The following is a 12,489-nucleotide window of genomic DNA, read 5'->3' as shown; positions in this document are numbered from 1 at the left end:
AGAAAAAAGCTGAATACATTTAGTAGAAAGATATTACTACTTATAAGAAATTTAAAATTAAGTGTGGTTAAACAGAGATAAAATCTGTAAATATCTAAGCTAACCAATACCCTAAAGAAACAACTGAATAAACCATTAAAGCCCAATTCCAGAGACACCTACACTGAAGCAAAGCAAACATTTGAGATCCTAAGCCAACTATCACAGTATGTGTAATGGCAATAGATCATACCCCTCATAATGCTAAAAATTTTAGAATTTCCAATTGAATTCTATATCCAAGTGAAACTTTATATTAATTCACATAATAGTCTTACTGTTGTAAGATTCATCAATGTCAAATATTTTTAAATTTTAAGACTAGGTTCTAAGCTGTCTAGTATGGTAACCACTAAGTACATTTGGTTATTTAAATTTAATTTAAATAAAACGCAAAATTCAGTTCCTTAGTTGCACTGATATTTCAAGCACTCAATAGTGATGTGTGGCTAGTGCCTACAATGATGGACAGTGCAGAAGAGCATTTCCATTACTGCAGGAAGTTCTATTGGACAGTGTTAGTTTAGGTAATTATCTCACTTTTCCAATCAGGGAAGTTTAAGTCTGAACAATATCTATGGAGTTGTATAGTTACTCTAGCCATCTATCCCATAGTATGTAATAATTCATCAACCAAATACATTATTGAGTATCTTCTACAAGTAGTACTGTAAATAGTACAAAAGTACAGCAGAAGACACAATTTTGCCTTCTACCTTAAAGGAACATGTAATCCAGTTCAGACTAGATATTGAGCACTTGAAATTTGACTACAGTGAATGAGGATCTTAATATTTAATTTTATTTCAATATAATTAGTTTAAATATAAATATTAATAGCTACATGTTGTTAATAGCTACCCCATTAGGTAGCACAGATTCAGATTATTCAGAACAGACTAGAAGTGCTATGGTAGTTGAGAAAAAATGGAAATCAAATGTACCTGAAGTAGTCAGAGAACATTATATAGAGAATATGATTTCTACTGAATTTGCATATAATAGATGCATAAGCCATTTGTTGACTAAATAAATAATAAACTTCAGGAAATTAAGTCGCTCCTGTGAACAAGAAAGTGTAGTGACAAGAGTGATATTTTAGCAAGTTAAACTTGGCAATACCTGGTATTCAGGGCATATTTGATGTAAGAGAATCTAAGGACAAGGAAGAAATTTAGCAATTTTTGCTCTAATACATGAGCAGTACAAACTTATGTATTAGAAGTACAAATAGAGAATGGGATAAACATGAACAGTGTCATTATGTAAAAAAAATATGAAATTAACTTGGTGATTGCTTGAATGCCATGATTATCTAAAGCAAGTACAAAATTTCAATCAATTCTTAGGGGTGAAAAAGAGCCATTGAGATACATGAAAAAAATAAGTGAATGAGACATAGAAAGAAAAAGGGAGGGAAGAAGAGGAAGTAGGAGAAGGGAAGGGAGTAGGAGAGAAAATCTGAAGGGGAAGATGTGGGAAGATGCTGAATATAGCTTTATAAATGTCCTTTGCTGTGATACAATAATCCATTGAAAACATCCGTCAGGCAGTTAAAATAGGATTAGAAACGAAGTGAATGGCCCAAATAAGGAATACAGATTTGAAAGTTATCAAAATAATTGTGAGAACTGAAATTCAAAGAGACTAATTATCTATTGGAAAGAATAGCTTTGTGATCACTAACATCCAACAGAATTGCACAAAGAACAATTTGGCAATCTTAACATATCCTTCTTTCCTTTTCTTGAAGGATGATTATGATTATGAAGTAAGTTGAAGTGAGTTCTTTAACAACACATATCTTAAAATTTCACCAAAGTAAGTACAGACTTTCCCATGCTATTTTGGAACAAATGGATATCACGATATGGATTAGGCAATGGTCAGAACTTAGCAGGTTGAACTATACCAAGTTTTGGTCAATAGTTCTGTGCCACTCTGAAGAAAACAATACAAGACAGCACAGGGCCCAGTTCTAGTTAGCATTTTCACCTTGGTGTTATGCTTAATTTTAGGTGTCAACTTGGCTAGGTTATGGTGTTCAGTTTTTTGTCAAATACTGGCCTGGATGTTACTGCATAGGTATTTCATAGATCAGATTAGCATCTACAATCAATTGACTTTAAGTAAAGATTATCACGAATATTGTGGATTCATCAAATTATTTGGTGTCTCAACAGCAAGAACCAAAAGTTTCAGATATCAAAGGAACTCTGCCTCAAGACTACACCCTCCACTCCTTCCTGAATTTCCAGCCTAAGGAATTCAGTCGCAAGAATAAAATACCACTCTTGCTGGAATTTCAGCCTCTAGTCTGCCCTGTAAATTTGGACTTCGCCAGCTCCCATGAGCATTTCTTAAAAATAAATTTCTTAATACACACACACACACACACATGCTTCCTGTTGGCTCTGTTTCTCTGGAGAACACTGACTCATAAAGATTTTGCACCAGGAGATATGTTGATCAAATCTGCAGCTGACAATAAACAATGAAAGATAGTTAATGTGCATGACAGAATGGTAAATTTAAACTGACTTTGAGATATTTTGGAAATCTTTGTTGAAATAAAATGAAACCTAAGAGAAATAATGGTAAAATCCTAAAATTAAAAGTTAAAAAAAATAACTGCATTAAAATAGGGTAAGAACATTTTACCCTGTCCTGAAAGGACAGGTAGGGGTCCTTTAATTGACTACAAGCTTAGCATGAGCCAAGGGCAAGAAGATGCTGTTACTGAAAATCCTACCCAATATCATGCTTCATTAACAGAAGCATTGTGCTCTGGGGCTGGCCACACCATTATTTGGAAGGACTGTGTTTAGTACTGGGCTCAACATTCTAAACGAAATAATGTCAAGCAAGAAATACAGGATAGAAAACAGGATAGCAATGAATCTGAAAATTAAGCTATATAAAGAATGACTGGAAAAATGGGGCCTATTAACCTGAATAAGAAAAGGCTGAAAGAACCCATGATCAAACGTCCAAAGAGTTATTAAGAAAAGAGGGTATAGATTTGTTGCAGAGTCAACTTGGCTCACTATAGTAGAGAAATCAATATTTTTTTTTTTTTTTTTTTTTTAAAGGAAAGACAGAGAGAAGGAAGGAAGGATAGAAGGAAGGAAGGAAGGAAGAAAGGGAAACATTTTTAAACATTTTCTTGTTTTATTGTATTCTGTTTCTCCGTTTTTGTTACATGGGCTGGGGCCGGGGATCGAACCGAGGTCCTCCGGCATAGCAGGCAAGCACTTTGCCCGCTGAGCCACCGCGGCCCGCCCAGAAATCAATATTTTAAAAGCTGAAAATAAGAAATAACATTTTAACAAATAAAGCTGTCCTTTATAGTGAAAGCTTGTGTGGTAATAAGCTCTATACTAGAAAGCAATTAAGCAGAACGTATCAGTGGATCACAGAAGCCATGTTAAGAAATACAGATTCAATCTCTATTGCATGAGATTCTAATTCAATATATTTACATGGAACTTTTTTTTCAATTTTTAAATTCCCCACTGAATTCCAACACATATCCAGTTTTAAGAGCCACTATGCTAGATGACCTTCCAATTTTACAAATATTTATGGAAAGTATACTATATATAAGGCACTGTTCCAGGCATGGTTGGACATAGCATACTAAGGTAAAAGACACGATTACTATTGTCAAAAAATCTTAAAACATTATTGGTGAGACACAGCATGCACAAAGCTAACAGTGAAATAAGGCAGGTATGGCCATCTTCTGTGACTGATAGACAAAAGGTGCTTATACTAGCAACTGGTTCATCAATTATAGTTAGACCCTATATGCTAGTTTGAAATTATGTACCCCAGAAAAGCCATGCCTTCTTAATCCCGATTCAATATTTTACATTGGGACCTTCTGATTACATTGCTTTCATGGAAATGTGACACACCAACTATGGGTGTGACCCTTTGATTAGATGGAGACATGATTCCACCCATTCAGGGTGGGTCTTGATTAGTTTACTGGAGTTCTTAAAAGAGCTCAAAGAGAGAGAGACAAGTCAGAGCCTACACATTTGGAAATGCAGAAAGAAAATGCCCCTGGGGAAGCTGTTTGAAACCAGATGCCAAAGGATGAGCAGATGTCAGTCAAGTGCCTTCCCAGCTGACAGAGGTGTTTTGGATGCCATCAGCCTTTCTTGAGTCAAGGTATCTTTTTTTCTGGATGCCTTAGTTTGAACATTGCTATGGCCTTAATACTATAAACTTGCAACTTAATAAATCCCCTTTATAAAAGCCAACCCATTTCTGGTATATTGCATTCAGCAGGTTCCGAAGCTGAACAAAAAGGGTTTCGGAAACCTGGATCTAAGGTGTCAATGTAGGGAAGGTCAAGAATGAAAAAAAAAAAGAGACCAAGGGATTTTTACATAAAAACAGGCTATTATTAGTGATCTCTGGTACAGCAGTTTCGGACAGTCTTGAAGATATAAGCCAAACTTCAAAAGTTAGGAAGAGAATGGAGATGTAAAAATGCATCAGGAATAGACTACTTGTTTGAGACAGCGGCAATTAAGAAAAAGACAGAACAGGTAAATATTTTATGTTTAGCACTGTATTAGCATTCTGAAAGGCAAAAATGTAGAACACAAGACACCCATCCTCATTAACCTGAAGAATGTTTAAGAAGCCTTAAGATACATATACTCAAAACAAACAAAAAATAAAATAATTTTAGGTAACAGTGATAAAGAAATCATTAAAAGTCTCATAACAAACAGGGACCAATCTAAGTTGTTTGTTTCAGGTAACAACTCAAATACGTTTAACACTGATGCTACAGAATAACTTTGATATCCTTTTACAGGAAAAATAAATAAATGTAGAAAGTTTTTAGAGGACATTGCTGAAAATCACCATCTAAATTCATTTACCAAGTAAATTCAGAACATTTACAGAGTACTTACTCTTACTGCAAGCATGGTATTCTGCTACATGCTGACAGGAGGAAAAAGATAAGAAAAAAGATTTGGGGAAGACAGGCATGCAAACCAAGGATAACAGAAAAGGTACTATAAGTGGAAATAAAAGCAAAGGAACTGTGGGGTCAATTTCTACTTCAGAGAATTGACAAAATCTTCATAGTAAGATTCAAAATTTACCTTTTAAACTTATGAGATTATCTGCAATTAATTTATTATGAATACATTCTCACCTGGGATTTCAGTTTCTCCCTTTCAGCAACATCTTTTAGTTGCTGAATTCCAAGTTTAATTTTTTGGATTTCTTGATGAATTGTGGTTACGCGCTCATAAACAGCACCTCTTTTTTCTTGCACTTTATTGCAATCTCTAAAAGAAAAGGAAACATTCAAATTATAATTTCTCTTAAGCATCTCAAAAGGCAAACATTTAACTCATTTTGATTTCAACGTGATCATGTGTCATCATTTGCTTGACAAACTTAAAACTCTTCTCAAGATATAATAAAAGCAAAGTGTGGTGCTATCCTGTGATGGCATAGGTGAAGTCTTTTATCCAAAATCTGTTATTTAAAAATGGAGCTCTTGACCCTTATGCACAACGAGAATGTGAATTGGTATAACTTTTCTAGAAGGTAATTAGGCAGTCAATACCAAAATCCTCAGGCTCTGCTCTTTTTCTTTATCTGCATGAATAAAAGTGGAGGAATACTCAGAAGATTCCTTATGAACCTGTTAAGGGTTGAAGTAATGACATCTCATAAAGATATTTAAGGACCTCATTCAAAAAACACCTTCGTAGAACTGATGGGAAAAAGACCCTGCCAATGAAACACCCCAACACATTGCTTTAAAAAAAATAAATAAATAAAGCTTAGTGTAAGTACTAATTCCAACCTGAATAAAAATACAAAACTTTTTTTCTCAAAACACAGATGTGCTAACTCTACAGACCAGAGGGACTAAAGATGGACTGTTGATTCATTCTAACGCAACTCTAGGCCACTGTCTCTTAAGTGCACTGAAAAAATCAGTAGCACCAGAACCCTTCTGAAGAATTATGCAAAAGAATTGGAATTGTGATATCTGGAAAAGAAAAAAAAAAACTAATGGCTAAAAGATCTCTAAATCTGGACATAGCATTATAAGTTTCATAATTCACTCATCTAGTTTAGTCATCTAAAGGTAGAATACCCTTTTGAAAATATAGTAGGTTTGGAATCCTGGGGAAAAATGTATTTGCTTTTCCTAATTACTTTCTAATACATTAGATGAAAATAACTTCATACTCAATGACCGTGCGTTTATACTGCTTGACGTCCTCATGCTTCTTATTTATTTTGAATTGTGCTGTGGCAAGTTTTTCCTTCTTCACCATCATCAGTCTTCTGAATGAATTTTCTTCAGCCTTCAATTTCTTCAGTTCTGACTCATCACTCTCAATTTGATCTTCTAAGTTCAGGCTCTATATTTTATAAGGAGTATTCAAAGTAAATGCAACCAATTAGAATTTATTAACAAAGCGAAATATATTTTGTAGGATGAACTGTAATATAGTACAATTTTAAAATGCTTAAAACTGGGAAGCCAGGCAGAAAAATGCAGACCAAACAAAGGAGACAACAGGAAGGCACTGGGGTCCTGAGAAAAAACATGACGACTAGAGTGGTGTTTTTTATCAGATTATTCCATCAATAAGAATTGGAACAGAAGGCATATTAGGAAGATCAATTAATGGGCTGGAGTTCAGGTGGTTAGTATCTGAAATAAGTATGATAACAGGAATAAAGAAAAAAGGAAAGACCCTTAAAAAATCAAAAGCAATATATAATCTTTATTTCAGTAACTCTGGATGGAAGATAAGGGGCCTATGTAGTTGAAAACATAGTTTCACTCTTATCTTTAAATCCCTACTTCCCTCAACAACAACAAATCTTTTATACAAATGCAATGTTAGTGATCCTGGGGACAGTCTAGATTAGAATCATAAAGTTAAGTAAAAAATGACTTTCGATTTTTTTTGCCTGAGAAACTTGAATAATGTTGGCATTGGCTCTTGTTCTTTAAGGCAGGGGCTATATCCTAAATCTTAAATCTCTTTATTTGGGCAAGGTACACTGCTGGGTACAAAACTGGGACTTTATGCTTATTGATTATAAGATTATTTTCAACTGTTAGAAAATGTTTAAAATTCCATCACTATTTTGCAAAATATACATGGGAACAACTGTGTTATGTTAATTTATTATTCACTGTATCTGAAGGTTAAAATGAGTCTTATTACTGCTCTACTTGAAAAGTGTTTTATTGCCTAGCATACATTACTACTTCTATTATTATACAGAATGACTGTTTCTCTTTTGGAAACAGTAACAAAAGGTGAAAGCAAATCCAAGGAACAATAGTAAACTAAGCCATAATAAAGACAAAATTTCCGCACAATACAAACCTCCTTTAAGATACTGGTTAGTTTTTCCCTATTATCTGCAAGGTCTTGTATTTTCTTTTGATATAACTGCACCTCCAACTGACATGAAGGCAGGCAGTCAACCGAGTCTCGATAAATTTCATACTTTTCCATCACTTCTTGCTTTGAAAGAAAAAAAACAAACAGAAATCACAGTTGGATATTCTCTTTTATGTAACTGCAGTAATGTCAATTTGTTTGCTCTTAGGTAATTTCTGTACTTAATACTGAAAGCTTAAGAGCTGAGAACAATTAATTTTCTAGATCAGTACAAAGCACTATTATTGACACCTGTCTAAGCACATATAATTATACCTCTTAATTGTCAAATATTCTTGAACAAAGGAAAACTGTTATAATTTTTCTAAATCACTCACTGAAGTGACTGCCAAAGGTTATTCAGGATGATATTAAAAGATTTCAAGATTTTATCCTGGCTAATACTCTTATCACTACCGATTGCTCCTGGGCAATTATACTACCCATTTATAATCTTCCTATATATTTGTATATTGTAATAACCAATATTTATAGTCAATTCTCTTAAAAAGATTCATTCCTCTTCTAAAATTACCAAATGAACATGTTTACCACAACCACTGTAATACAATAAATTTTACATACATAAATTTTAAACTCCCTCCAAATGCTTTCCTTCATCTCAGTAGCCCATCCTCCCATACCCTGTGCATTAGTCTGTTGGATTTCATCTTCAGTGAAATGCCTAACCATATCATTGCCCATATGCCAGTTGTCTTTTGTTCTCTAGTTTGTAAAAATTCTTATATCTGTGAGCATATGAGTATAATACCTTGACATATTCATATGTTCCAAGAACTTTATTTGTCTATAGCTTTTGGGTTTCAATCTTGATTTAAAAATTCTATCCCAGTTCAAGATCATACAAATACTCTTCAAATACTTCTAAAATTGCTAATTTTTTTTAATTTAAATTTTTAACCATTGTGGAACTTAATTTTCTAAATGCTGTAGTGTGCAGGCCCAACACCCTTTTCTACTAGGTGAACCAGCCTTCTCCAATGAATACTCAGATCTATTTCTGGGCTTTCATTTCTGTTCTGCTGATCATTGTCTTCTTGTGTGATAATTCTTAATTATTAGGAATGACTTGGATAACATTCAGAGATCAAACAAAACCTTTTTTTATTAATGGTTTTAAAAACCTCAAGTCATAAATTGTCTATCCACTTCCACTTCTGTTGTGCTCAACCTCCATCCATCTCCCACAGTAAGCCACAAACTTTTCAAACATAGTTCATATCATGTCTTTACATTCCCATTTAAACTGATCAATGGTGTATCTTGCTTTTAAAATAATACCCAGCAACCTGCATAATTTGCTCATTTTCCCATCTTCCTTCATGCCGCTCTCCTATTTACCACGCTTTGTTCCTTCAATGTACCTTGCTCCCTATTACCTCAAAGAATTCACATATGTTGTTCCCTCTGCTCAAATCCTCTTCCATGTACAATTTACCTGGATAATCTCTATTCATCCTTCAGATGTTAGTAAAATTATCCATTTCCCTTTCCTCTCAACCTGATTCCGTCAATACTAAATCAGGCTTATTCTGCAGCATTATTACAAAGCATTCTATATGTTTTCATAGCGCACACTATAATTTGCAATTATATAATTAATAGTAATTTGTTTAATACCTTTCTCTCTCATAAGAAAGTATGTTTCATAAGAACAGGGCATGTCTATTTTGATCACCCAGTGCAATGTTTCAAAATCTGTTCCATAATTTAATGAATTTCTTGAAATTATATTTCTTTTTCCCACACCCATTTTAAAGAGCTACAAATTAGGGAAAGGTCAAAAGAGAGGTATAGATAATCTATAAATCAGAAAATTAACACTTGATTAAACAATCATTACTAATAAGAAAAAAAGCATTAAAAAAAGAAACTTACTCTAGAATTTTTAAGCTTCTGGACTGTATCTTTCATTTTTTCTTTGTAATTCTTTAGCTTCTCTGGGGAATCCACAATTTTTGCTTTCAAATTGTCTTCCACTTCTTTCAAGGAGACCACTGACAATTTTAGCTCATTCTGTTGAGTAAACATTTTTATAGATTAGATATCATTACTATTCCAGTGATGGAAAGAAATAAAGAACAAAGAAATCAGGCCCACCTTTAATTTAATGGGGAAAAAATTAAATTCTAACCACATCACTCCTTTGTTGCTCACATTTGGCTATAGGCCAAAGATCAAGCTTCTTTGCATATTCAAGGTATTTTATTATTTGGATCTTACTTTTCTTTCCAGTCTTATCTCCTACCAGTAATCTACTGTATCCCACAATCTGATAATAGTAGTCTTATGTTTAAAATGCTCTCTTTTTGATCAGTATGATTATTTTAGAATATCATTATCCAACTCCTGTCTGCCTGGTAAATTTCTATTGATCGTTAAAATCCTGCTCCCAGTTCCACTATATCCCTTCCATAGATAGTATGTTTATTGCACATGCCACACTATGCTATTATTGTATATTTAAAAAGTCTTTCTTAATTGACTGAGCAACTTGAGGTTGAAAACAGTTAACTTAGTTCTCCCAGTACCCAACAAGATCATAGCACTGAGACAGTGTTCAATACATGCTTATTGAATCAAAACAAACTCCCTTCTCTTCAGTTTCAAAAGTGAATGTATGGCCATGGTGGCTCAGTGGCAGAGTTCTCATCTGCCATACCGGAGACTCAGGTTCGATTCCTGGTGCCTGCCCATGCAAAAAAGTGAGTGTAACCATTCAGGGAATTCTCTTAAAACTTTTCTGCAAGTTTGAAATTATGCTAAAGAAAAAAAATTCATAAGAATCTCCTTCCCAAATAGGTGTTGCTAAATCACATTAATATCACACTGTGACTCTTTATCTAGAACATTATGTATTGATATGGAAAGATTTCCAAGAAATATTAGATGAGAAAAGCATTTTACAGATTAACACAAAATACAAACTCAATTTTATAAAAACAAATCAGCAAAACAAAGACACACAACTATATACATCTTTATACGCACATGCAATGTCATGGAAAAAAGACCAAAAGGACATCACCTCTAGAAGGGGAAGTACACTGAGAGAAGAGGGCCTTTATATCATTTCAGATTCTATAACTGAAATTGTGTGTAATTTGTGTGGATTACTTTGAACTAAAAAAGAAAATGGTACATAACTTTTGACAAGCTAACTCACAGGTCAAAATTAAATGTATTTATTCTTGTGATCTTAGAGTTTATCAAATCACAACAATTAGTTACTCATGGCCTACAAAATTAGAGATAATTTTCCTTGTGGTACTATTGACTTTCATCATTCTTCACTACTTTTATAAAAATCCTAAACTTGATATTTGTTTTAACCTAGATTTAAAAGGAACAGGAAAAAAACAGAATATCGAACCATGGTCAGTGCAAATGTCTCTGATGGAAGCATTTGGTATAAAGAAAAAGAAAATTAAGAGATATATTATACTGTAGCAAGCAGCCCCCTTGCATCAGGTGGGCCCATCACTCCTCCTTGCTCATTTGAATGACCTCCTCTTTAAAAATTCCCCAAATTCCCGAGTAGTCAGAACTACACACAAATAGGAGGTGTGCCCCGAGAATGGATAAAACTGCATGTAGGCAAGACAAGACAAATTCCTGTAAAGAAACCCCTCCCCTACCGCTCATCTGCTTTTGTAAACTCAGTTTCGTGCCCTTCCCGATTTAAACCAGCCAACCGTTTTCTTACAAAACCACCAGTTACCATATTAAGCACACCTTGTCTTTAACATGTCATCCTGTCTATAAAAACCGATGCTAACCTTTTGTTCAGGGCTCAGACTTTCAGAGCCTACTCAGCTGAGCCCTATGGCCATAGATGAATAAAAACCTACCTCCTGAAACTTCAGAACCTCGGCCCCAGTTTGTTCTGTTTCTGTGTAACTTTCCTGGAGGCTTGCAGCCTTGTCCCTGTTTTCGCGCAACATTTCTGGGGGTGTCCGGGATTGACAAGAGGCTGAGAGGCCAGTGATATTTTCACCTCCTCCTCCCGCGGCGGCAGCGTCACCTGGACTGTAGACCCGACAGAATCCAGTGCCGGCAATAGGGCTTTTCCCCATCTTTTGGATTCCTGACCTCCCCAGCTGGGGCACTCGCCACTGCCGGAGCAGCGACGGATCCAGGACAGTTTCTGGAATCAGGTTCCTGGGAGCATCGCCCATCTGACTGGTAAGCACCCGGGTGCGTCAGTTTCAGCCCACTCATAAAAGACTAGAGGAGCCTGAGTGGAAGGGGAGCCTGATTACCTCCCAGAGACTCTCCGAGTACTGGCCTCCAGTTGGAGGACCAGGGGAAACAGAAGTCTTCAGGTTTGGTTTCGGGAAGGGTGATGTGAGAGGGGTGTTGGAGTGTGTGTGTGTGATTGTGTGGTTGAAAGGAAGTCCTGGGCCACAGGAGCCATGCACCAGGCCACAAGTGAGTTTGGATTCTGTGAGTTCACGGCGATCCTCGTATGGTTCAGGGTGGGCAACCCTGAAAGGGGGATCGGCCAGGGGTTTGTTTATACCTGACCACAAAGCCAAGAGGTGTCCAACTTCCCCACTAGGGGAGCGGCTAGACTGAACGAAGTGAGGAGTTTGTTCAAAACCCTTTGCACTTTGTGTGTAAGCCTTCTCCCTAATCGTTGGCACCACGGATATGGGAGGGGAAGTCAGTAAGACACCATTGTGGTGCATGATGTCTAACTTTAAGAAAGCTTTTACTAATGACAGGGAGTCAAGCTGACCCCTGGCCAACTTACAAAACTGTGTAAATTAAAGTGGTTCACTTTGGGGAGGATAAAAAGAAGTTCTCTTTTATTATGGCTTATCATTACTCTGTCTTATAAATTAAAATTCTTACATTTCAGAGTAAGAGGAGGACATCTGTGTAGGGGGTTTAAAATTTATCTCATTAAGAGAGTCTGTTCTGTACAACTGATGTTGCCATTGCATGACCTTGGTAAGAAACAGTTGAA

The 12,489-nt window shown here is 35.4% G+C and overlaps 1 protein-coding gene and 1 long non-coding RNA gene across 5 annotated transcripts in view; one reads left to right on the top strand and one right to left on the bottom strand.

The window, feature by feature from the left end:
• The window catches only part of LOC143678814 (uncharacterized), a 461,187-nt gene that overhangs the window by 167,173 nt on the left and 281,525 nt on the right, over window positions 1-12,489 (top strand). The window lies entirely within an intron of this gene.
• Window positions 1-12,489, bottom strand: part of NUF2 (NUF2 component of NDC80 kinetochore complex) — a 58,335-nt gene that overhangs the window by 21,508 nt on the left and 24,338 nt on the right. For all 4 annotated transcript variants that reach the window (XR_013174035.1, XR_013174036.1, XM_077156760.1 and 1 more), the window contains exons 10-13: window positions 9,396-9,533; window positions 7,440-7,580; window positions 6,280-6,455; window positions 5,225-5,360 (exon numbers count right to left, since the gene is read on the bottom strand). Coding sequence is in view for 2 of the 4 variants with exons in the window: in XM_077156760.1 (XP_077012875.1) it covers window positions 5,225-5,360; window positions 6,280-6,455; window positions 7,440-7,580; window positions 9,396-9,533 (591 nt within the window). In the remaining 2 variants the exon portion in view is untranslated. The remainder of the gene's footprint in view (window positions 1-5,224; window positions 5,361-6,279; window positions 6,456-7,439; window positions 7,581-9,395; window positions 9,534-12,489) is intronic.

Source organism: Tamandua tetradactyla, chromosome 4 (genome assembly GCF_023851605.1).
Source record: "Tamandua tetradactyla isolate mTamTet1 chromosome 4, mTamTet1.pri, whole genome shotgun sequence".
NCBI lineage: Eukaryota > Metazoa > Chordata > Mammalia > Pilosa > Myrmecophagidae > Tamandua > Tamandua tetradactyla.
The sequence above is the reverse complement of the archived record's forward strand: the minus strand, read 5'-3'. Positions and strand labels throughout refer to the sequence as shown.